Source organism: Carlito syrichta, unplaced genomic scaffold, assembly GCF_000164805.1.
Source record: "Carlito syrichta isolate Samal-C Ts95f unplaced genomic scaffold, Tarsius_syrichta-2.0.1 Scaffold301873, whole genome shotgun sequence".
Taxonomy (NCBI): Eukaryota; Metazoa; Chordata; class Mammalia; order Primates; family Tarsiidae; genus Carlito; species Carlito syrichta.
In genome coordinates, this window is record NW_007245969.1 from 247,650 (window position 1) to 275,066 (window position 27,417).

Sequence of the window (27,417 nt, forward strand, 5' to 3'; positions counted from 1 at the left end):
AATGTGGAATACTTTAATAATATCAAGGCAATGTTAAATTTCAAGAATAAACTTTGTACAAGTTTTGGAAGGAAAAAGAGCAAAGTACTAATAAATAAAGGCTCATTATTTAAGAAAATACTTTGATGTGACCAGGATTAACTTAAAATTGAAATTACAGTTCACTAAAAACTTACACCTCTAGACCAGGGGCCAAACAATATTTTCTATAAAAGGACAGATAGTAAATATTTTAGGTTTTGTGGGCCACATACGGTCTCTGTCACTTATTGTCCTTTTTTTGTTATTTGTTTTTGTTTGTTTAAATACCTTTTTAAAAATGTAAAAACCATTCTTACTTTGGGGATCAGGACACTGGCCGTAGTATACCAGTCCTGCTCTAGATTAACTGTGTAGGTGCAGGAACTGTGTTGTTCATGGCTAGATTCTCAATACCTAGTATAATCCTTGATATATGACAAATATAATTAAAATTGTGAAATGAAAATACTAGGTTATATCACAAATATTAGAACCATTTTATTACCTTAATGATAACTAATATATTACATACGTCACTACTTAGCCTGTGCACCATGTGTAGGTAGTCGTCACTTGAGCCATGTCTAGGATTATCAGCATGATGATTAGCTGAATTGCCAGACAACGGACCAGAAACTTTATTATCATGTATGTTTCTCAAACCACCTGCAACAATGGGACTTGATACCGATGCTGAAATTAATAAAAATAAAAAAAGTTTATACAAATAAACTGTGAAAATTATTAAAGAATAATAATTATACACAAAAATATCTTAAGTATACAGATATTACAAAGAATAATATAACAAAACACTCATGTACTGACTACTCAGTTTTATCAAATCTTAACATAATGTCAGATTCAGATCTATTTTTGAAAATAAGCAAAACATTACAGAATATCCATGTATTCCTCAACTCTACTTTCTTCCCCTACTCCCTAGAGATAAGCACTATTTTAACTTCCGTTTACTCTACCAATGTTTCTTTATATAAGGGGGAATCCCAAAAAAACCAAAATTTACTTATAAAAAAATTGTGTATTTATTCTTACATGTTTAAATTTCAGTCACCTCCAAAGTACTCTGCATTTGATGCAAGATACTTATCAAGTCACTTTTTCTACTGTTCAAGTTTCTGAACTTGTCAATTTTGATGTCTGAACTAGCTTACATTCCCATTAATAGTGTAGGACTGTTTCCCTTTTCCCTGCAACCATAACAACATTTTCATATACAATACTTTCATCAGCTCTAGATTACTTATAATACTTACACAATGCAAATGCTATGCAAATAGCTGTTGTACTATAATGCTTAGGGAATAATGACATGGAAAAAAGTCTGTATATGTGAATAGTTTCAATCCGACTTTGGTTGAATCCATGATGCAGAACCCATGGATATGGAGGACCAACTGTATCTACTTTTTTCTTACCAATTAAAACATAATTGTTCACTGGCTTAGTGCTAACATTAGAAGAAAGTCCATTTTAAAAAAAGGAGCTCTTAATTTCATAACTAAATATACTTAATTATATAATAACCTAATCTAAAAGTCAAAACGGTACTGCTTTTCACCTCCCAAATGATAAATGTAACATGTTTTTAACAATTCAAGCTGTATCTTTAAAAAATTTACTGAACAATAAGTATACAGTATTTTAGTTTGTGTTTGAAAAATTATATTTAAAACACTTGCTAAAAAATAGCTAATTAGGCACCCCAGTAATGTTATAAACAACTTTCTTACCTTGCTGCATCTGTGGATGTGTTGTGTAACTTGAAGGATGGGAATATGGCATGTATCCTGCAGGGCTTTGTGGGGCATATGGACTAGGCACTGGGCTATTTTGTTGTGGCATAAATCTATTCCCAGAGCTTGTCTGTGGTGGCACAAACCGGCTAAAACCCAAAACCCAAATAAAGAATATCAGGAAATTAAATAAACATGCTAGTTCTTGAAATTTCATTGTCATAAAATTCTCTAAACCCTAACTTATATATCATAACACTTATGCAAACAGAAAATATTTGCAAAATAATCAAATAACATCAAAATTATTCAATTTATAATGTAACAGTTGTACTAAACAGTTTGTAAAAACTGAGGTTATTCATTTACTCTGCTAACATATAAGTACCAATCTATTTAAGGTATACAAAAACATGCTCCCTAAAATAAATTCTACTCTATACATTTTCTTATTTATATCAAACAATTATTTTTATTTTATCTGCTTGTATGAAATCTGCTTGTATGAAATCAAGTTACTAAGATGGTAACTACTTGAACTAATGTATTAGACTATTTCCATAGACTACAATTTAAGGCAAATGGTCATGTAGACTATTTAAACACTCCAACTATTTAAAATATATATAATTTGCTATTATCTAAATGTATATATTATATGCACAAGCATATTTACCACAGAAGACAATATTTAATAAGTGCTATATATACATGTATTACCTGGAGGGGCTATGTGAGATAGTGGTTTGTTGATAATTGGAAGATGCAGGACTACTGTGCATGGAATTCTGAGAAAGTTTATACTGAGACATCATCATTCCTATGTAACACAAACATATTAAACATTATTTTTTTCTAAAAGTAAAACATCCTTTAAATAAATAAGTCATTCTTTCACAGACATTCAAAAAAATTTTTTTTGCGACCAATGTTTTCATTTTGAAGAGCAAAATACAGACATTGTAAAATTGTAATTTCAAGAACTAACAATACTATCAAAGCATCATTTTTCATATAACTAAGCCAGAACTGGAAATAGTGACTATTATTATTTTTAAATTTCACCTGCTTACTCAATCTTCTATTATTTAGTCTTAGAATTGAAAAGATATTTTAGAAACCATCCTATCTAACCTCTGACCTAATACTATACACTCCTTCTATAATAGGACATTGGATGATTTTAAAAAATTACATGGAATACTTTATCATATACATCTCCTGTGCTTGGGAACTTAATTTCACACAGCTACTTGTTGAATTGTGGTTCTGACCTATGTTTTAAAAAGTACTTCATTTACGGGCCCAAAGTTTGAACTCCTGCAATTTCTATCTGAAAGTCTTTTGAAGTAAAACAGAATGTACCTATTTTTTTCTTCCACAATAACTCTTTGTCACACAGAAAGGATTAACTGAATATTTGACTAATGAATAAAAACTTAAGAAAAGTTTTCAGATGTTCACATTTCAAGTTAGACATTATTCTTTAATTGTTACCTAAATGGTATTTTGTTATATAGAAGATACAGAAAAATTCATTTAGAAATTTAAAAATCAGAGATAAAAAGTTATGGTTAATCTTGAATTTTCTTATGATTTTTATTGCCAATCTTTTTTTGAGAGTTGCAAGCCTCAAAATATATTCCCAAATTTCATTTCCTGCTGTTGATTAAAAAAAGGGCCTTTCACCAGAAATATTCAAACAGAAGTTTATTTGCTAGGAATACTACTAAAGGGACTGTAGCTCTAAAGTCAGTGGCTAATTGTGCACAGTGGCTTATGCCTATAATCCCAGCACTTTGGGAGGCAGAGGCAAGAGGACTGCATGAGCTCTGGGGTTCAAGACTGGCGTGGAAATTGGGGAGAACCCATTCCCACAATAAATAAAAAATAAGCTGGTCGGGGTGGTGCGTGCCTATAGCCCCTTCTACTCAGGAGGCTGAGGCGGAAGGAGCACAAGATCCCAGCAGATCTGGGCTGCAACAGCCATGAACAAGCACTCAGCCTAGGTGACAGAGTGAGACTCTGACCAAAAAAAAAGGGCAGTGGCTAATTTGGGTTCAAAATCATCTCTAAATCTATCACTGACTGTGTTTTCTTAGGTATGTAATTCAAATATCAGCTTCTAAGCTTTCTTTCTTTTTTTGGTGATTTTTTTTTAATTATTTTGAATTCAGGGATTACACATGAGTGCTTGCTATATGATATTGTATAGTTCTGAGCTTTTTTATTCAACTCGAGCTCAGTACAAAACTGTTTTGTTACATAGCTTCATAATTTAATTACTATGATTACTGTTGCTGGACTTTTTTTTTCTTTTTTAAAGGAAGGCAGCACTCCATGAGATGAGAGTTAAGAAAATTTTCCCCCTGAAATAAGAGTTGTTACTGGGAAAATTGAAATAGTTTGAAAGCAATGGCTTTCTAAACAAAAGGGGTAAAAACAAAATTCTAATAGTTCTTTCTGATTTAGTTCTAAGTGCCAAAGAACTATGATTTAAGTAATCAGTATATTAAATTTTCTCCCATGTGATTCATATTTACAATTAGCAACCAAAAGAATCAAATTTTTATATTTTAAAGTAAAATACCACCAAGAAAATGCTCTTTAAAAAAAGTCACATGTAATTAAGCAGTTAAATTTAAATGCTATTTTATGTTTTTACAAAATAGGATACATAGAAATAAAATTATTTTAGAGTAAAAAATGAGTATGTATAATATAAAACATAAAATATGTGACTAAAAGGTGATTCTCTAAAAGTTTTTATTAGAGTGATTTACCATCCAAATTAAATACTCAAAAATATAAGTTATAAAAATGTAGTGTGACTAGTCCCGGAAGACTTTCTTTATCCAAAATCTACTCACATTCTCCTAAACTTAAGTTTACTCTATTGTCTTTCTTCCAGTCAATTATCTGTATATTTTCTTTAAATTCCAATACTGTTCCAGAAAGCATTCATAACTCTAGTTTCTTTTTACCATACCTGTCTTTTACTATTGCAATCAAGTTTATTAGTTCTGATTAAGACACAGTCCTGCCCTTCCTACTTGCCTTCAACTTGTTAAAAGGTAAGTTGGGCAGACACATTCCCATGGCTGTATTTTGGGAAATGAATAATAACTATGAAATTGACTTAAAAATACAATTCAAACACAAATATATAAAATCAGCAAAACAATACTATTTAGAGGGAAGGGAATGGGGAGATTCATGGAGGCTGCCAATAAGTAAACCAGAATGAATTTGGCAAAATTCTTAAGTACAGTTTAATCAGTTAAATAAGTTGGACCTTTCTGAGTTGTCTAAACCATTCCTTCCCTGACTTTTAATCCTGAGAGACAAGTAAGTCCTTGGGCTCGCCAAATTCAGTAAGCTTCAGAACAGAACAATAATCTTAATCCAAAAGTACTCCCTGAGTATCTAAAAATTGTATTTGTGTCGGATGTAATATTTTTATGATTTTATAATAGTTATTATAAATCCATTTTTCTTTAATAATATTATAAACCAATTTTTCTGTACTAAGGCAACAGGAGTGCTAAATCAATTAATTAGATAACTGTGTATATAATTATAATCAATACTACAACTAATACTAGCTATAATTACTTGTATATTTGATGCATGTTCAAAAGTTTTGCAAATATTTATTTGACTAATGAAAGACTTATTACTAATCAATTCTATGATTTTCTAAAACAAAAAATAAATTCTAAGGCTCTTTGACTTAGTAAACTAATACATTCCAAAATACTTAACAAAATACACTTAAAACTTTGTTTAATTCCCAAGGAATTTAGTAACATATTAAACTATAAAAATATTATTGACTTAGTTTCCTTCTTGTTTTTAGCTTGATTCAAAGAATAAATGTTCCTGATCATAGGCTAGCTTGTTAAAGAAGACACTTAGATTTACTTATGTGTAAAAACAAGTTCTGATATGGCACCCATTAAAAATATATAATAAAATTAAATTATTAAGAACCTTACCACTTTGTACATATCTGTTCTGCATGCTTTTCTCCCTGAAAACGTTAGGACTCCTTGCCAGGACGGCCTGCAACAAGACTGGTATGTCACCTTCTGGATCATCACTGCCAAGGTTATCTTTCAACTCACTGGCATTAAAAAGATAAATATCAGAGGTTAAAATAGTGATTGTTTTATTAGAAAGACTTATGGCATAAAATAAACCACATAACTATGTCCAACAATACGGATTTTCAGAGATGCTAACCCTGAAAGAAACAGAATTATCAAAAATGACAGAAATTCTTCTAAGGACAATCTTTTTTTTTTTTCAATTTATTTTTCACAGGGAAAAAAAGCCCAAAATAATATTTTATTGAACTGTGAGTTTATTTAAGAATGCTCAAATTAACTTTAACACAGAAAATAAACACTATATTCAAAACTACTAAAAATAATGGAAGGATAGAAATATTGGTATTTGGGATTTTGAAATATATTTTCTTACATCTGAAATATGTATGAGTCTGACTTTCTGGGAATGTTCTCCAAATAAAATACTGTTACGCACTAATTAAGACAAGATCCATAGGTCATATATCTTACATTGTTTTTGCAAATAAAATCAAACAAGTGACTTAGAAGCAATTTTCAATAATTTCAAAGTAAGCAGCAAATTACAGTCACAACTATGGAAGGTGATGATAAAATTAAGTATAGGTATTATTTTTAGCAGAGCGTGGTGGCTCACGCCTATAATCCCAACACTTTGGGAGGCGGAGACAAGAGGATTGCCTGAGCCCAGAGTTTTGAGACCAACCAGGGCAATTTGGCGAGACTTTGTCTCTACAATAAATAAATTAAAAAATTAGCCAGGAATAGTGGTGTGCGCCTGTAGCTCCAACTACTTGGAAGGCTGAGGTGGAAAGATTGTCTGAGCCCAGCAGGTTGAGGCTGTGAGTGTGCCACTGCACTCTAGCCTGGGTGACAGAGTGAGGCTCCAACTCAAAAAAAAAAAAAAAAAATTTAAGTATAGGCATTATTTTTAATATTACATTCTACATGTCACTGTTTTACTCATTGGCTCTAATAATAAAGACCTATAAAGATGATGTCCAATAAGACTCAATAAATTTCTGACAGCAATATTTAAGGAGCTCTCCACAAAATAATATCCTATTTGTATATTGCTATTTCCCTTACCTTTTTATATATTTGGTGAAAATTGCTGAATATGTATAGGCATAAGAAGTGATGTAACATTTAGACGCTGTTACTTTTTTTTTTTTTTTTTTGAGTTGGAGTTTCTCTCCGTCGCTCAGGCTGGAGTGCAGTGGCACACTCGGGCCACCCCAGCATCGACCAGCTGGGCTCAGGCGATCTTTCTGCCTCAGCCTTCCAAGTAGCCGGAACTATAGGTGCACACTACCAAGCCCAGCAAATTTTTTGATTTATTGTAGAGATGAGGTCTCGCCAAGTTGTCCAGACTGTTCTTGAACCCGTGGGCTTAGGCAATTCCCTCAGTTCGGCCTCCCAAAGTGCTGGGATTACAGGCTGAGCCACTGCACCCAGCCAACACTGTTACATTTTTAAAACTAGCAGCATAGTCCATAGTCTCCGGGAATTTTAAATACTCTAGCAATATCAGGAAAAAGGGATATAGTTTCATGAGCAACTTTAGATCACTACACAGATGATACATCCCAAGATCATTTGAAAAGAGTTGAGAAGATCTCCAGAGAGTGACACAGGTGAGAATTGTTGTCCAAGCTATGAATTATTTAAATCTCATTAATCTCTTATTACAGTTAGACTACATTCTCACTTGGATGTTGATGTATTTTAAAAATAAACTATGCATCTAAAATTTTTTGAAATATAAAGTTAAACCAGAAATACTGATTCTTTTAGTAAGGACAAAAGTTTCCACTTTATATTAGATGCAAAACTGACTATACTTACATGTGATCTGTTGATACCTGGTTGAGGCTATGAACAAGCTGTGAAACCAAATTGTCATCCCTACAGGCCAGAAGACAGTTAACCTCTTCTGCTATTCGTGTATTAAAGAGAAGGCTCTTCGTAGTTGTAGCAGGTAAAGGAGATGGAAGAGGCAGCTGGTTCAGGACTATTTGGAATAAAATTAGATTATTAGAAACATTGCAAAAAGTCTCTTTAGTATTTGTGTATATTTTGAGATTAAAAATAAGTAATAAATATCAATGTCATAGATTATTAAAAAGCATTTTTCCTCTCCCCAGCAAATCTCCATCAGCCCTATAAAACTCCCCAATTACCACTTGGACTATAATACATTATAAAGTATAATAATAAGAATAAAGTTCAGCTCTAAGAATAAAGTTCAGCTCCTTTGCATTCATGCTTACTTCTCATTTCTTAAATTTTTATTAACTTAGCAAATGACTGGTCAAAAGGATAAGGTTAAAAATAAAAATAAAATAAAACTGGAAAAAAAAAAACAACGAAGTAACTTCCAAGATAGCAATTCAATAATTTCATTTATTTTTGCTTACAAAATTTATCAGAATCACTAGCACTCTCACACAAATAAACCAAATAACAATACCTGATTTGTCATAAGACAGGCAAGTAATATATTTTTTAAAAGTTTAAGTACATACAAAAATAAATGGCTCACTTTAGCAGGAGAGCATAGAATAAGATTCTGTAAGAATATCTAAATAATTCATCTAAATTATAAATTCCTAAATAATTTTCTTCTCTTCTAATAGGAAACAAAAAAACATAAATGTTTTACAGTAGCTTAAATTCAGCTGTTTAATGTCTCTTCATCTAATGGAAATTTGTTCATTTGTCTAAACTAAGGTTCAAGAAAGCTAACTAAAATGTCTTTGTTCTTGGCTTAATTTCTAATCACTTATATAGTATAATCATCATGTTGCTCAGCCCCAGTAGATAATAACTTATTTTTCATTAATAAAAAACACAGAAAACACTTAATAAACAGGGCTTATGGGAAAGACAAACTTAAAATATGAGGTATAGCTAAGATGACAGGTAGAAAAACCAAAATAAAATTTCTTGTAGTATATCTGATTTTGTACTCCTATACAATGTACCAGAATTTATGCCCCACCTGCAACAAAGTAAAAATAAAAACTAAAGCCAGTTTCAGAAAGTTTTCTCACCTGAGTCATGCTAACCCAACCAGCTACAAGCATTTTCTTGTTAAGTTAGACCTCATAAACTAGTCATGCTCATTTGCTAAGCTCAAAGCTGTAGGCTGTTATGTATGTATATTATCCCATGAAAACAACTGGAAATTAAAGTAAAACATAACAAAACCCAGAGAAAATAGTATGTGGAGGATACTGAATATGGACATAAAGATTTCTTGAAGATATTTTCACTTAGCTCCTTTATTATGAAGTCCAAACTCTTGCACAATGCTATATAAAGAAAAACATGCCATCTTTGCAACTTATTACGCTTCTCTCTCATATATTTCTCTTTATTTATTCAGATAGGATGACCTACATTGTGGGTAGCTTTTTGTATGATTTCCGAAGGACTAAGAATTATAGTTATAAGGGCCCACCAAAAGAATTAATTGCTAAAAAGTTATGCTATATTAAACAAATCTCAAAAGATTGGCAATGTTCTTTAAACTTAAGTATTCAGAGTAAAATAGGCTGCTAGTATCTACAACAAACTCCAACAGATTACTACACATGACATCCAAAATAAACATCATTAAAAAGTTAGATAAATTGAGCTGTCAAATTTTTTTCTTTGAAGGGCAATTTCTATAGTTCACTGTTTCTATACGTGCTTTTTGTTAAAAGCCTAAGATAATATTTCTAACAGTCTCTCGAAAACTCATTAACATAGAGTAAAAAATAAATTAATCAAACTTACGGTCTGTGAGACTAGCAATCCCCGCAAGAGTAGTGATGGGGACATGGGGCATATCCCCATTCATCCTGAAGTTCTGGAATGGTGTTGCCTATAAAAGTACTTAGTTCAGGTGCCAGCTGTCATTACTTCCCATTTCCCAAACACTGTAACACAAAAAAACCCAGACAATTATTTGTAGAAATATGTCAAATGTACTACTACCAGGAAAATTCTGAATCCACTTTTGTTTTTTCAACCTATGTAACAATAATAGTTATTATCTGTACACCATATGTTAAGTCATGCAAAGTGCTCTGCACACATTAACTCATTTAGTCCTCACAACAACCCAATAAGGTACATACTATTATTTTCTGCATTTTACTGATGAGGAAATTAGTTTACCGTGAGTTTAAAATAACTAGAGGAAGACAGGCTCGGTGGCTCAGCCTGTAATCCTGCGTCTTTGGGAGGCTGAGGTGAGTGGATTGCCTGAGCCCGTGGGTTCGAGATCCGCCTGGGCAACTTGGTGAGACCTCATCTCTACAATAAATCAATAAAACTAGCTGGGCGTGGTAGCGCGCACCTGTAGTTCCAGCTACTTGGAAGGCTGAGGTGGAAGGATCGCTGGAGCCCAGCAGGTCGAGGCTGCGGTGGCCGGGAGCGGCCACTGCACTCCAGTCTGGGTGATAGAGTGAGACTCCAACTCAAAAAATAAATAAAATAAATAAAATAAAATAAAATAAAATAAAATAAAATAACTAGAGGAGCAAATATGTATTAGAATCCAAGCAGTCTGGTTCCAGAGTCTGTTTCTTAACCACTAGGTTGTACTGCTAGACAGGAATATTCAATCAAACTTCACAAACACTATAATTCATTTTCACATTATAAGCATATTAGCAATTTAACTTCACAATCTAGCTTCAACTTGCCTTTCTAGCTATATCTCATCACTCTCCTTACATAAACCACCCTCTCCAACCCAGTTGATCTGGATCAAAATTCTCCCATATATACCTTGTGTTTTCCCACCTTTATGTATTTCCTTAAGACATTCTCTTTACCTAGAAAGCCCATTTCTACTTTGGCCCAAATCCTATAATTCCTCAAGATTCAGGGCAAGTTTCCACTACTTCATGAATCCTCAAATTCATTCAAAAGCCATCTATCTACCTTAAACTACTCTGAACTTGTGACATTTATTGCCCAATATTCTTTTGATAAATAATTATATATTTTTTGGTGATATCTTTTGAAACTTGTTTTGTTTCATTCTTAACATTGAATGACTTAACATTCATGTATCTACCCTGTATTTCCTACTATCACCGAATGCTTCTTATAATAAATCACATAATCAATATGCAATCACATAAAGGACAGAAAAAGGCATGTGCTAACATTGCTAATGCTCCCATATAAATGACTTAATTAGCTTATATGTTCAGTACTTATCATGATGTAATTCTCTCTCTTTACATACACACACACAGTAAAACTGCTGAACAACTTGTCTGTTCTTCTGTTCAATGTCCTCAAATGTTTCTCATCTTAGTTTCAACATATGACTTATAAACATTTATCTTTCCTTCAATAGTATTTGTGTATTTCCTCTTTAAAGTAGATATTTTAATGATGTACACTTTAATCAAAGACATGCTTTTATTAAATTACTTTATAAGTCAATCTGCAAACAGAAGCCTACCCAACATCAACTAAGTTATAGGGCTAACATAGAACACTGAATTGTAGGTTCCAGTTTAAATTAGCTGAAGTGTTTCCGTTTGATGCTGTATTTGCTACTCAGTTACTTTTAAGAGAATCTCAGTTGAGCAGTAAACGTCAAAACACTGAAATGATGTAATACTAATAACTTTCTATACTCATGTGTCTTAATACAGATTTGCAAATAAGATTTGTTTCAATGTAGAAGTGTACAGGTAGTTAAAATTAAGAATTTTCTCTTTCCCCATTTTTGAAAGTAAATTTAAGACTTTGATCAAAGGCACATAAAACATATGTATAGTTTAACAAAGTTAGAAAGTTAAGTATCCATAGAACCACCATCCAGGTTAGCACCCAAGTTCCTTCTAGAGTTAATGGCTAACCTGCCTTTTTGCTAATACTTTTCTCTTTTTTCTTTACAGTTTAATGACCTTTATATGTACACGCTTTATTAATAGCCAGCTAAGAGAAAAAAACACTACTTTCTTTTGATGAATGACTGACATAAAATTTACTGGCAGAAGGCCACTGAAAGGAAATGGCACATGAAATAGTATAGACAAAATATACTTCTGGTTATTCTATATTTGTCCATTTGCTACATTGTATACTTTACTCTTTGAAGTTATTGATAATTTGATTCTTTAGCAATCACTAAAGAAATTTAATGCAATATTTTAAATTTAGCAGCCACATTAAGCATTTAAAAATCTATTTGAATTTAAAAACTTCTGAAAGAGACTACCAAAGTACAATGAATTTTTTGTAAGTTTATGCTAATAAGAAAGTTCCAACTTATGTTTAGTAAATAATGGAAAGAAATAACTGAATGTAAATTACTTACAGAACATCACAAAATGCCTTGTTATTAATATACCACTACATGTATACTACCACATTCAAACAGATTAAGTAATAAGTGACTGTGCTTATTTTTTTTTTTTTGAGTTGGAGTCTCCCTTGGTTGCCCAGACTGGAGGGCAGTGGCCGCTCCCAGCCACAGCAGCCTCAACCTGCTGGGCTCCGGCGATCCTTCCGCCTCAGCCTTCCGAGTAGCTGGAATTACAGACATGCGCCACCACGCCCAGCTGATTTTTTAATTTATTGTAGAGATGAGGTCTCACTGCCCAGGCGGGTCTCGAATCCGCGGGCTCAGGCAATCCACTCACCTCAGCCTCCCAAAGGCGCGGGATTACAGGCTGAGCCACCGAGCCCGGCTGACTGTGCTTATTAATTATTTAATTGGAGGATAGAAATCTGTAAAGAATAATATGCTAAAGAGTTCTACTATATGCTACATGAGTATTTTATTTCTCTAAGTACCAGGGATAAGTAACATGTAGAGCAAATCCAATCCCAGACTAGGGGTTTTAGCCTTAAAATAACTTATGTTATTTAGTTACCACATATGAACTAGAAGATTAATAAACCTAACCACAAAACTGTGCTTTTCTTAGTGATGTAAAAAGGCATTTGAATACTTTGATATCAGCTAAAAACTGGAAGTAAAATGGAATGGGGAGGGGAACAAAAGTACTTATTTGGTTTAAACTATTTTAACTCTATGTAGGGAGATGACAACTGACAAAAATATTTGTACCTCACTGCTGAACCACAGCTAATTCCACTGGAATCCAAGATTTTAAAGAAGAGCAGAAGAATTTGGTAGAAATGAACTTACAATTTTAGCTAAAATCATAGCTTTTAATGACTATAAATAATCTGTGGAAGTGTTGCTATTTTATGTTAAAAGGTGACCAGGGTTCATCAAGAAATAACATCCCCAGAATTCTAAAAATGAACACATACTATTAATTAACTAGATATGACATTTCTGGCTCTGTGTTAATGTTTTGGTCTGCTTAGTTCTGTGAAAGTACATTGTTTTTTTGTGAAACTGAAGCTGACATATGTCCAAAAAGAAATGGCAAACAAATGGTAAAAAGATTTGAATGACTGCTTTAGAGCTGCCACTTATTTATAATCTGTGACTGTTGACCGATTAGTAGATTATAAAATACATTTAGTGGGCTAAGATTGTCATTGAAAGGGACAGAGGGAATAGAAATATAAGGGTACTCTGCATAGTGCTTTGTGAGTCTAGGTAAAATGTCTTTCAAATTGTAGGTAACCAGCAAAGCAATGAGAGCTGCTGATTTGAAAAAAATAGAATGAGGAAAGTAGCCCACTTCATAAGTGGTGATGAGAATAAAATAAAATAATGTGTTTAAATTATTTGACATACTACCTGGCACATAGTAAAAGATCCAGAAAATTAACAGCAATACTAAACAGATTTGGGAGAAAAGAGGAAGAACATAGGCAAATGAGGAAAAAAGAGTCTTTTCAATACAAACAATCCTTACTTATATAATAGATCTATTATAAATTATTTGACACTTCAGTATATATATCACCATAGTATTACAAATGATAGTTACAGTCTTGGGCCTGCTCACCTACTTACTTAGATAATAAGATAGCAGAAATAAATACTGGTAATAGAAAGTAGAAAAAAATATATTTTAATACTAAGAACTAAATCAAACAAAATATACTGAGTGAGAAATCATTTATACACAAATTCTAAGAATGGTTTGAGGTTTAATTAAAAGAATGCTCAATTAGTAGAAGATTTAGTAAATTCTCAAGCTAGTCCATTATATAACAAGTCTGAAGGGAATTTTGAAGCACTTGAGAAGATTTTTTTTTTGAGTTGGAGTCTCACTCTGTCACCCAGACTGGAGTGCAGTGGCTGCTCCCAGCCACTGAAGCCCTGACTCGCTAGGCTCCAGCGATCCTTCCGCCTCAGCCTTCCAAGTGCTGGAACTACAGGATGCACTACCACGCCCGGCTAATTTTTGATTTATTGTAGAGATGAGGTCTCGCCAAGTTGTCCAGGAGGGTCTCGAACCCATGGGCTCTCACCTCAGTCTTCCAAAGGTGCGGGATTACAGGCTGAGCCACCGAGCCCGGCTTCTTGCCAAGACTTTAAAGATCCTAGTTCTTTGTTCATTTAATTCCCCCTCAAAATGTCTGAATCCCTCATGCAAAAAAATGCAAACAAAATAGTGTTGGTAGAAGTTATAAGAATATTAAAATTGGAATAGATTTGGAATCAAAGGAACTTTTATAAACTTTTCTGGAGGGTCACTTTACACTCTATAGTCAGTGCCTTAAGAAATCTATATACTAGGAAAACTGGCTGACCACATGCAGAAGATTAAAACAAGACCCCTACCTATCTATCACCTTACACAAAAATCAACTCTAAATGGACCAAGGACCTAAACGTAACACCTCAAACTATAAGAACCTTAGAAAACGCAGGAGACATCCTTATGGATGTTGGAATTGGCAACCAATTCCTGATCAAAACTCCAGGTGACCACGCCATAAGAGATAAGATAGACAAGTGGGACCTCTTCAAACTGAAAAACTTCTGCAAAGCCTAAGAAACCATTGAGAGAGCAAGGAGACAGCCCACAGACTGGGAAAAAATATTTGCCAACTGTATTTTGATAAAGGTCTAACATCTAAGTGCCGAAGAGAAAAAACCAAACAGCCCCATTACAAACTGGGCAAACGATATGAATAGACATTTCTCAAAAGACATACGAGCAGCCAACAGATACATGAAAAAATACTCAGCCTCACTAGTCATCAAAGAAATGCAAATTAAAACCACACTGAGATACCACCTAACTCCAGTCAGGATGGGCATCATCAATAACTCAAAAAACAACAGATTCTGGAGAGGATGCGGCAAAAAGGGAATACTTCTACACCTCTGGTGGGAGTGTAAACTAGTATAGCCTCTATGGAAAACGGTGTGGCGATTCCTAAAAGATCTAAAAATCTACCTCCCATATGTCCCGTTACTGGGAATATACCTGGAGGAACCCAAATCATTCTATGAAAAAACTTGCATATACATGTTTATTACAGCATTATTCACAATAACAAAAACATGAAACCAACCGTGCTGCCCACTGAAAGAGGACTGGATAAAAAACAAATGTGATACATATACATAATGGAATATTACACAGCCACAAAGAAGGGCAAATTTATGAACTTCTAGCACAGAAATAACGTACCAAGTATTACATGTTCTCACTCATAAGCGGACCTTGAACAACTATCATAATACATAAGAAAGGGATTGGTGCCGGGCTCGGTGGCTCAGCCTATAATCCTGCGTCTTTGGGAGGCTGAGGTGAGTGGATTGTTTGAGCCCGTGGGTTCGAGACCCGCCTGGGCAGCGAGACCTCATCTCTACAATAAATCAAAAAATCAGCCGGGCGTGGTAGCGCATGCCTGTAATTCCGGCTACTTGGAAGGCTGAGGCGGAAGGATCGCTGGAGCCCAGCAGGTCGAAGCTGCGGTGGCCGGAAGCGGCCACTGCACTCCAGTCTGGGCGACAGAGTGAGACTTCAACCCCCCCAAAAAAAAAAAAGAAAGAAAGGGATTGGCAGTAGTGGGAAACTGCCAAGGTAGGGCGGGGTCGGGATTGGCAGCAGTGGGAAACTGCGGGGGGAATGGGGGGAAGCCCACACCTCATCAGCAAGGGTACCTGCATAACGAACATTTGTATATCTAACTCTGAATTGTACTCCACATATTTAAAATTAAAAATTAAAAAAAGAAATGTGTATAATTTTGTCTCAACTTTTTCACTTTTAGAAATACAGCCCAAAGAAATGATAAACATGCTAAAACTGTATGCACAGAGATATTGCCACAACGTTTTACTGCATTTTACTGGTAAAAAAGTTAGAAATGATAACTAATGTTTACTGAGCACCTACTACATAACAAAAATGGTTATAAACACTTTAATGTTTTTTCATTTAACCCTTATATGACCCTGAGGTACTAATATTCCAGTTATATTTTATAAGGAATCTGATAATACAGAGAAGATAAGTAATTTGCTTAAGGCTATATAGCAGGAGTAAAACTCAGGCTATCTGGTACATGAAGATTTTACATAAACTAAAATGTATAACCATATTATTAATTTAAGAATATTAGGATAACAAATGATGTTGCATCCATGAGAGATTACTATGTACCAATTAAAATCATGCCATACAATTAATATAGTCACAATACATAGCCACAATACATGGGCTATGTGTGCTTGAACCCAAACTCTTCCACTAACTATGTAACCTTGGGCAAATGACTTGCATCTCAGTGTCTTCATCTCTGAAATAAAAGGTAGGCTATTATCATTATTTTTAATTTTTTTTTTTAATTGGGGTTGTTGCTCAGGCTGGAGTGCGGTGGCACAATTGTAGCTTACTGCAGCCTTGAATTATTAGACTCAGGTAATCCTCCTGTCTCAGCCTCCCAAGTATAGCTAGGACTATACTTTCCTGGCTAATTTTTTGATTTTTTTCAGGGGGGACGGTGGTAGAGATGACATCTCACTACGTTGCCTAGGGTAGTCTCAAATTCCAGGGCTCAAGCAATTCTCCTGACTTGGACTTCCAAAGTGCTGGGATTACAGACATAAGCCACTGTACTTGTGAGGATGAAATGAGTTAAAGTATAAAGTTTTTGGGACTGTGCTGGGGATTTAGTAAGTGTTCACTAAATGTGAACTTCTAAAAAAACTTTAAAAATAATAAATGTGAGTTTCTATTTATTATATACTTTTCTGTGTCTTGATTTTGCCATGTATGTTATCTCAGGAATCTTCCCCATGTGCAGACCTGCCTATTTTTTCTAACATTATTGTACAGGTTTATTGAAATGGCAATTTAAATGAATGCTAGTCAGTATACTATACCATCTGACACTAAAGTTAGGTGACTATGGCTTTATGGAGTTAGACACCTTACTTTATAACCACATTTAGTATGTGATTCATATTTCTATGGCACTTCTTCTTACTTTCTTCTTAATCTTAACTATAAAACAGGAAGCAAAATTCACTTTAAAGAAAATAAGTTTTGGACATAAGATTGCAATGAGAAAGCAAACACTTGAGTACTTTTTATGCTAGGTTTATAACCTTTAGTCTCAAAATTTACATAATGACATTTAAACAAATCTAAACAAGCACAAACTCCTTTTTTTTTAAACATTTTCTTCAGAAAATTTTGTTTTATCTTTTTTTTAACCATAACTTTAGCATTTTGCTTTTATTCTGCTTAATAGTTAATTATTTAAAGTGCCATACTAGGTTAGAGTAATAGTTCATTCAACAACATAAGTATCCCTTAAGTTATAAATGGTACCAAAAACAACACACAATGTTTCCATAGTATTTAGCCATTCATAATGATCATCAATTAACATTTGTTTTGTGTCATTAGTCAGACACTATGCTAGACAAGATAGAAATATCCTCTATCCCTCAAAATTTGAGTTTGGCCACAGAATATTGCAAGAGAGAATACATATTCCAGAGGGAGAAAACGGTGGATTAAAATCTAAACCACTTTTTTCCATGACTAATTCATATTTTAATCTCTCCAAAAATTGGCATCAGATTTACTTAAAATGGAAAACAATGGCAAAGATTCTTAAAATTCATGAAAATATATAAAAGTTATATTCCTAACTGAAAGTATCAGTGCACAGTACACACCCATTTTTGTTTAAAATTCGTTTTTTATACAAATGATAGTTTCATCATGAAAAAAGGTCCTAAATATATATATATATTCTTAAAACTTTAACAATGATTAGGAGTGGGATGCATGCTGAGATTTCCCAAAATGGGAGAATTCCCATTTTGGTGGTATTTACACCTCAACTCCTTTACTTAGGATTACTTTATAATTCAGAAAAACCAACAATACAAGCTATGATTTAAAAAATGAGTCTTCTAACAGTTGCTGCTATATGTACATAGATTTCTCTGAATAATTATCTATGAAACTATGTCAAGCATCTTCTACAACTTCTACACGATGGCCCTTTACTAGGTGCTAATATGCAAGGTATATTTATAAACACTTTGGTCTGAGCATATGGTCAGAAAGGTAAACTGGAGCCTGCAAAGGAGTTTGTTATATAATGATATCTTTTTCTATATCCTTGATTTAAGCAAACTTAAGATTTCAGTTCAACTAATGTAATAATGATAAGGAAGATAAAGTTGGGGGGTTGGGAGAGAATGGAGGCAGAAAGTTCTGATAGGAGAATACTGCAGTATTGACATGTAATGATAGTCTGATATTGGAATTGTTCAGATTAAAATGCCAATGTAACACCTAGTTGGAGATGTCTAAAATAGGAAATTGGAAGTTCAGGATCTGACAAAAGTGTTTCAAACTACAGATACAGTTACAGAAGTGATTTATAGGTGTTGACAGCAATTAAATTACAGTAACAGATGAGATAAGGCAAGAATTAAGGTAATGCTGTATGGGGAAATTTTTTTAGCACTTCTTATACGCCAGACTTTTACACATCCTTTTCCTTAATCCTTCTAATATCAGAAGGTTGTAAAGTTATCTCTGGCCGGGCTTGGTGGCTCGGCCTTTAATCCCAGCACTTTGGGAGGCCGAGGTGACTGGACTGCCTGAGCCTGCGGGTTCAAGACCAGCCCAGGCAACTTGGCAAGACCTTATCTCTACAATAAAATAAAAAATAGCCAGATGTGATACAGCGTGTCTGTAGTTCTGGCTACTCCAAAGGCTGAGACAGAAGGATCGCTGGAGCCCAGGAGGTCGACACCAGGGTGACTGTGAGCGTGCGTGCCACTCCACTCCTGCCTGAGTGAAGGAGACGCCAATTCAAAATAAAAATAAAAAAAGATTATCTCTATCTCACAGATGCAAAAATTAAGTCTCAGAGTCTAAATTCTTTGTCTACCACTAAACAGATATCACATGACAGAACTGGGATTTAAACTCAGGTGTTTCTGTTTTAAAAAATTATTATGTATTTATTTTTAATTATAAAGATGTGGGGTACAATTCATGGTAAGGTATACAAACACTGATTATGCAGGTACCCTTGTTGATGAGGTATGACCCTCCCTCCCCTAGCAGTTTCCCTCAACTGCCAATCCCACTCCTCCTCTCCTGACAATTTCCCATTACTGCCAAACGCTTTCTTAGGGTATTATAATTGTTTAAGGTACACTTATGAATGAGAACATGTTTCTGTGATAGATCACTGAGTATGATTGATTCCATATTCATTCAAGTTGCTGCGAAGTCCATAAATTTGTCCTTCTTTATGGCTGCATAATATTCCATTGTCTATATATACCACATTTTCTTTATCCAGTACAGCTTCAATGGGCATCATGGTTGGTTCCATGTTTTTACTATTGTGAAAAGAGCTGCAACAAACATACATGTGCAGGTATCTTTTTTGTAGAATGATCTGAGTTCCTCTGAGTATATTCCCAATAGGAGAATTGCTGGGTCATATGGAAGGTCAATTTCTGGTTCTTTCGGAAATCACCACACTGTCTTCCAAAGAGGCTGCAATAAACTCAGTGTTTCTAACCAAATTTTACATTCTCGTGCATATATGAAGGACATGAAACTGAGAAACATCTACATTGCTATGAAAGAATGATAAACCAATAAAAGGTACAGAAAACAGTAAAAGTTCTTCAAAGAAGCTCACTGTTCAGTCTCAGCCAGAAATTGACCTAGTCAAGTCCAGAATATAAATGTTGGGATTTATAGTTCAGTATTCTTTATACTATGTTGTCACATTGCGTGATTATAATATTATTTTGAATAAACTTAATTTCACACATGAGGAATATTTAGCTTAATAATTAACATTTTTCTTCTGTGGCAATGTTAATTTTTTGTAGTGGGGGGTTTAAAACTAGTATATTTTTATTGTTATAGTATATATTATATCTAATGTTATAAACTATCTCAAATCCTTTTGGGCAACAGATGGGATATAAATCCTAAACAGATACATAGGTTAAGTAAATAAAACTATGTTGTACTACTTACTATTTTAAATAGGCCACAGTGAGTCCCTAGAGAGTGGCACCTCTCCAGAAAAATCTTTTTTCACTTTAGTAAAGTTAACTTGAGATTCCTTTTCCCTGCCTGCTGTTCAAGAACAGATTTTTCACATTCTGTTTAAGACACTTCTGGAAGATATTCCTCAAATCCTAGCTCAAAAATACAGTTTCCAATTGGCAGTACTGTGAAAATTCTTACTTCCTTTAAAATATTTCCGCTTTTCTAAAGTTCCAAATTATTTCCATTAAATATGCAAAATAAAACAAAGCTCTAAAACTCTCTTGGGTCACCTGCTTCGCTTTTAGAACCCTGAACTGCCTGCAGTTGCCATGCTGGACACTAATAATGTGTATGTCCCAACACTGTAGTAATAAATATTTACATTATTGAGAATCATTAAGCAGAGAAAGAAAAATTACCAATAAGTAAATCTGGCTGAGATTTAGGGTTTCTCAAAAGCAGTTTATAGAAAATATGTGTATGCTTGCTGAGAAATAAAACAATTAGTAAAACTATATATTTCTAAAAGCCAACTTTAAGAAAACTTCATATTATTTTACGTAGTCCCAGCTGGTTTTACAGATAAATTGATTTGTAGAAGCCCGTAGAGTAGTTACACAAAGTCTAATTGTACCAAAATATGTAAAAATACAAACTACAACAAAAAAGTCCTAAGCCCTGAAATTTGATTAAAAAAATTTTTATAGAGAAGTCATTGAGAAAATTTCCAAGTGCTGCTATGAGTTACTTGGGTTCCTACTCCCGCTTCCTATACACCAAAATAAACTATATTTCTCACCTTCTTTTACACTACAAAAGAAACAGACTGTCTCCAAGCCCCTTAAGTAGGTTGAAATGTATTTTATACTATGAGATTGTGTACTATACTGAGGTATCAAACAATGACAATATATTTCTAAATGAGGTCTAGGGTTTTTTAAAATTTATTTTATTATTTTAAAGATGTGGGGTACAATTCAGGGTTAGGTATACAAATGGTCATTGTACACAGGTTTTAAAGAACCATAACATTAAGATCCAGGAATCAACTTTTGACCAAAACATATGTGATGATACACAATTAATTTACTCTGAAATAGAAAAGGCTTGCATGTGAAAATTACAGTCCACAAGAGGGCACACTTTCAACTAATGTAAATGGGTGGGAAAATTAAAAATTCAGATTTTTTTTTTTTTTTTGAGTTGGAGTCTCACTCTGTCACCCAGACTGGAGTGCAGTGGCCACTCCTGGCCACCACAGCCTTGATCTGCTGGGCTCCGGCGATCCTTCCGCCTCAGCTTTCCAAGTAGCCGGAATTACAGGCATGCGCTACCACGCCCGGCTGATTTTTTGATTTATTGTAGAGATGAGGTTTCGCTGCCCAGGCGGGTCTCGAACCCATGGGCTCAGGCAATCCACTCACCTCACCCTCCCAAAGGAGCAGGATTACAGGCTGAGCCACCGAGCTCGGCTAAAATTCAGATTTTCGTTTTCTTTTACTAGTACATCAAAAGTTGGCTAGATCCTTCTGAATTGGTTAATCAACACTATTAGAAAGTAACAGGTCCTGAAGTGTATTCTTTTTAGAAGCCAATAAATATACACACAGGACAACTTTTCTGTGGATGCATATAAATTATAAGAAAAACTTGGAAACAACAAGACGTCTGCATTAATATTAAATTATAAAAGTATGTAATAGTCTTAGCCATCTTGGTTTGGAATGGCTGTCCTAAGAATCTTTTCAAGAAACTCCAGTTACTTTGATTTTTGATCCTCCTTGTATGAGAACATAGAATAGGCTTCAATACTTTGGGATATTCTTCCACTTAAACAGGGAAGATCATTAATTAAAGTACCAAAAGAGCAATCAGAAAAGGGTATACATGAAAGATATGCAAAAAATCACAGATAACATACATAACCTGTGTACTTATCATTATTCTGCTTTAATTCATTCAAATATATCATTCCAGCAACTCTCGTCAATTTTTCCTCTTATCAAATAATTCCAGTCAGCATAAAACACATATATGCTCCTTCCACTCCCAACAAAAACAAAACCAAAACCCCTCTTATCATGGCCCTAAGTCCCCCCACAACAATTTTCATTTTTCTGCTCCCTTTCACAGCAAAATTCCTTCAGTTGTCTATGTTCACCTCTAATTCTTCCACTTTCTTTGAAACCCATGCCATATGTTTTTAATTGCATCATTCCACCAAATGTCTTGCCACACAGCAATAGGCACAGTTAGTCATTGCTAGATTCAATGGACAGGACTAAGAGCACATGATTTGGCCCAGCATTCAAAACAGTTATCACTCTCTCTTCCTTGAATAATTCTGTCTTCCAGAACAATATAACACCCTAGTTTTTCTTCTGATTACACTAGCCACTTCTATCTTGGTAACAAATATACTGTCTTCATTACTGTCACCTTATAAGGAGTCTTGAAATTAGGCACAGTTAGTACAAATTTGTTTCTTATTTTCCCCCAAATTGTGCTGGTTCTAGTTTTATAGTTGCATGTGGATTTCAGAATCAATATTCAGATTTTTGTTTTGTTTTACTAGTACATCAAAAGTTGGCCAGATCCTTCTGAATTGGTTAATCAACACTGTTAGAAAGCAACCAATCCACAATTGGTTGAATCTCATGGCTGTGGAACCTTTGGATACTGAAGATCAACTAAACAAAAAAGATACTAGAAATAATGTGAGATTAATAAGCTTTCAGAATACATGATTAATATACAATATTCAATTATATTTCTACATAACTAGCAATGAACAATTGGAAATTAGAAATTTTTCGGTTACCACCAAAATATGAAATACTTAGGGATAAATCTGTCAAAATATGTGAAAGCACTATACACTAAAATCTAGAAAACACTACAGAATGTGCATAGGTTATATGCAAACACTGTGACATTCTCTATAAGGGACTTGAGCATCATCAGACTTTGCTATCTATGGGATGTGGGTCCTGGAACCAATCCTCCACAGATACAGAGGGACAACTGTACATCCACTGGATCACCTATATCAAAGACCATGTTGTCTGTCAATACTGCTTTACTCTTGTGTTCTTAAACTCTTAAATTTACAATTGTACTCTTCCATCCTGAACGTAAAGTATTTATTTTTTCTTGCACTGGCTGGAACCTCCACAATGTTAACATAAGTAGTGAGCACTGACACATTTTTTTTCCCTGACCATAGAGAGAAAGCATTTTGTTTTTCACTATTAAATCTGATGTCGGTTTTTGTAGATGTCCTTCTAACACATCAAGGAAATTATCTTCTATTCCTACTTTGGTAACAGTTTTTATAGTGAATAAATGTTAGATTTTGTCAAATGCCTTCTCTATAGTTATTAAGATAATACATGTTTTTTTTCTATTTTAGTTGTCAATATGAATTACATGGCTTGATTTTGAAATCCCAAACTTCCAGTAATAGATTGATGTATGTTTTTTACACACTGCTGGACTCAATTAGCTAATATTTTGTTTAAAATTTTTACATCTATATTCATTAGAAATATTGGTCATATATTATTTTCTTCTACAGTCTTTGGTTTTGGTATGAGTATGATGTTGGTCTCATGAAATAAACTGGTAAGTATTTCCTCCTATTCAATTTTCTAGACAAGTCTGTCTAGCTTTGGTATTGTTTCTTGATTACAGTGTGTGGAGAATTCACCAATGAAGCCATCTGGGCCCTGAGTTTTCTTTGTGGAAAAGCTTTTAACTATACATTCAGTTTCTTTAATAGATGTAGGACCATTCAGGTTAGCTATTTGTACTTTTTTTTTTTTTTTTGAGTTGGAGTCTCACTCTGTCACCCAGACTGGAGTGCAGTGGCCGCTCCCGGCCAATGCAGCCTCGACCTGCTGGGCTCCGGCGATCCTTCCGCCTCAGCCTTCCAAATAGCTGGAACTGTGGAGCGCGCTACCACGCCCGGCTCATTTTGATTTATTGTAGAGATGAGATCTCGCCAAGTTGCCCAGGCGGGTCTCGAACCCGCGGGCTCAGGCAATCCACTCACCTCAGCCTCCCAAAGGCACAGGATTACAGGCTGAGCCACCGAGCCCGGCTAGCTATTTGTACTTAATGAAAGTCTTTAGTTTGTGTCTTCCAAGGTGTTAGTCCATTCTGTCCAAGTTGTCCAATTTATAGGCATAATTATAGTATTTCCTTACTGTCTTTTAAATATCTTCATTGATATAACTAACACATCTCATTCATGGTATTGGTAATTTGAACCTTGTTTTTTCCAAAACAATCTTGATTCTCAATTTTATTGACCTCAAAGAACCAGTTCTTAGCTTCCTTGACTTTTTCTGTTGTTTTCCTGCTTTCTATTTCACTTATCTCTGGTCTGATCTTGCTTTTGTGGATCCTGCAATTCTGGTATTTCAGTACAGTTTTGACTAGAAGATGGAGAGCAAAGATCTTTTCTTTGTTCTTGTTCCTAGGGGAAAAGCATTCAGTGTTGCACCAATAAGTATGGTTTGGTTGTAGAAAATTTTTCAAGATGTCCTGTGTCAAATTAATAGTTTCCTTCTATTGCATTGAGGGGTTTTATCATAAACAGATATAGAATTTTGTGATTTTTTTTTTTTTAGAAAGCAGGATTTATTGAGAGAACAGTAAAGTTCCCACAGTGGGACCAGAGAGGTTTGCCCAATTTTGTGATATGTTTTAAAAATTTTAGCTGCAATGATCTTATGTTTTTTTCTCCTTTATTTCTGTTAATATAGTAAAGCACATTAATTATTTTTTAAATGTTAAACTAACCTTGCATTCTTTGGATTAAACCCTACTTGATCATAATATATCATACATCATTGAATTTGATTTGCTAACATTTTAAGGGTTTTTGCATTGATATCCATGAGGGATATTGATTATAATGCTATTTTCTTGTAATGATCTTGCCAGATTTTGCTATCAGTGTTATGTCAGCCTCATAAGATGATTTAGGAACTGATTCGTCTTCCTCTATTTTTTAAAAAAAGGGTTTGAGTGAGATTGTGCATAATATTTTCTTATTGTTTTGAATATTGTAACATCTGTAGCAATGTGTCCTTTCATTTCTGATATTGGTCCTTTGCATTTTCTCTTATTTATATTAGTCTTGCCATGCATTTATCAATTTTTTTTTTGGTTTGTTTGTTTGTTTGTTTGTTTGAGTTGGGGTCTCACTCTGTCGCCCAGACTGGAGTGCAGTGGCTGCTCCCAGCCACCGCAGCCTCGACCTGCTGGGCTCCGGCAATCCTTCCGCCTCCGCCTTCCAAGTAGCTGGAACTACAGGCGTGCGCTACCACGTCTGGCTGATTTTTTGATTTATTGTAGAGATGAGGTCTCGCTGCCCAGGCGGGTCTCGAACCCGCAGGCTCAGGCAATCCTCTCACCTCAGCCTCCCAAAGGTGCAGGATTACAGGCTAAACCACCGAGCCCGGCTGCATTTATCAATTTTATTAAACTTTTAAAAGAAACATTTTTGTTAACTTTCTCCAGTCTCCTGGTTTTCTATTTCACTGACTTCTGCTCTTTTTAAAAAAATTATTTCATCCTTCTATTCACATTGATATTTACTCAAGAGAAAGTAAAACATGCAACCATATAAAGATTTGTATACAAATGCTCATAACAGCTTTGCTCATAGAACCTCAAATTAAATGCAGTTTAAATACCTACCAGTAGGAGGCTGGGTATACAAACTGTGGTATATTAACACAAGGAAATACTGCTTAGCAATAAAAAGACAGTACTGATACACACAACAATGTGGATGGCTCTTACAGACATCCTGAATGAAAGAGCCCAAATTTAAAAATACTGTATAATTCTGTTTATATTAAGTTCTAGAACAGACAAAACTAATCAAAGGTGGGAAGAAAAAACCATTAGTATAATGGCTTCAGGTATGACTGCAAAAGAGAATATGGAAACTTTCTGGTGTGATGAAAATGTTTTATATCACGATGGGATATTGGTCACATGGGTATACCTGTCTGTCAAAGCTAAGATTTCTAGGTTTCAATATATATAAATATTACCAAACTCCAAAATTTTACTTATAATAATCGAGAAATAGTTGAAGAACAGGTGGAGGTATAGGTAAAACTAAAACAACAGCATGCTGATGACTGCTGAAGCTAGGTGACTGAGCACTCATTATAGTCTTCTGTTTCTCTTGCATATATTTCAAGTTTCACATAATAAAAAGTTTTGCATAATAAAAACTTTTTTTAAAAACTGAGAAGACTTTTTGTTGGGTGAAAAATATTATTGTCTCATGGTGAGAGTAACATTAATTAAAGCTTTTCTTTTTTTTTTCAGTCCTACTACTGCTAAACCACATCTCCCTCAGGCTATATTTTTGCAACTGGCTTCACAAACTCACAAAAAAATTCAAGAGAACCAAATATAACCACTAAATAATATATCCCAAGGAAAGTGAAAGTGAGACAGCTTTTCAGAGAAGATGAACTTTTAAAAAGTCAATTTAAACCAATGACAAACAGGTTTAAGGACATAATTTTCCAATTTTTAAAAAAATAGTTCAACTTACAGAGAAAGAAGCAATAAACAGAGAAAAAAAAGATTTCTGACCCATTACTTACAGTAAACTGAATTTTCCCTGAACCTCTCTACTTTTTACACAATAGAAGTATAAAAATTAAGAATCAATAATTCAAAAAAAAATTTTGTTAGAGACAGGGTCTCACTCTGTTGCCCAAGCTGGAGTGCAGTGGTATAAAATCACAGTTCATAGCAACCTCAAACTCCTGGGCTCACACAATTCTCCTGTCTCAGCCTCCGTAGTAGCTAGGACTATAAGCATGCACGATCATGCCTGGTTAATTAAAAAAAAATGTCTGTGTAGACAGGATCTTGTCATGTTGCCCAGGCTGGTCTCAAATTCCTGGCCTCAAGCTCAAGTAATCCTCCTGCCTCTGCCTCCCAAGGGTTGAGATTACAGGTGTGAGCCACTATACCTGACCCAAAACACAGACTATTAAAAAGAAAATGTAACAGCAATACATCCTGAGGGGGACGGCCAATGGAAATACA

The 27,417-nt window shown here is 34.4% G+C and overlaps 1 protein-coding gene across 1 annotated transcript in view; it reads right to left on the bottom strand.

The window, feature by feature from the left end:
• NIPBL (NIPBL, cohesin loading factor) overlaps positions 1-27,417 on the bottom strand; it is a 193,958-nt gene that overhangs the window by 100,275 nt on the left and 66,266 nt on the right. Inside the window, exons 2-7 of the mRNA XM_008055534.2 lie at positions 9,656-9,798; positions 7,718-7,883; positions 5,777-5,904; positions 2,499-2,598; positions 1,776-1,927; positions 554-714 (exon numbers count right to left, since the gene is read on the bottom strand). Of these exons, the coding sequence (XP_008053725.1) occupies positions 554-714; positions 1,776-1,927; positions 2,499-2,598; positions 5,777-5,904; positions 7,718-7,883; positions 9,656-9,719 (771 nt within the window). The 5' untranslated portion in view covers positions 9,720-9,798. The remainder of the gene's footprint in view (positions 1-553; positions 715-1,775; positions 1,928-2,498; positions 2,599-5,776; positions 5,905-7,717; positions 7,884-9,655; positions 9,799-27,417) is intronic.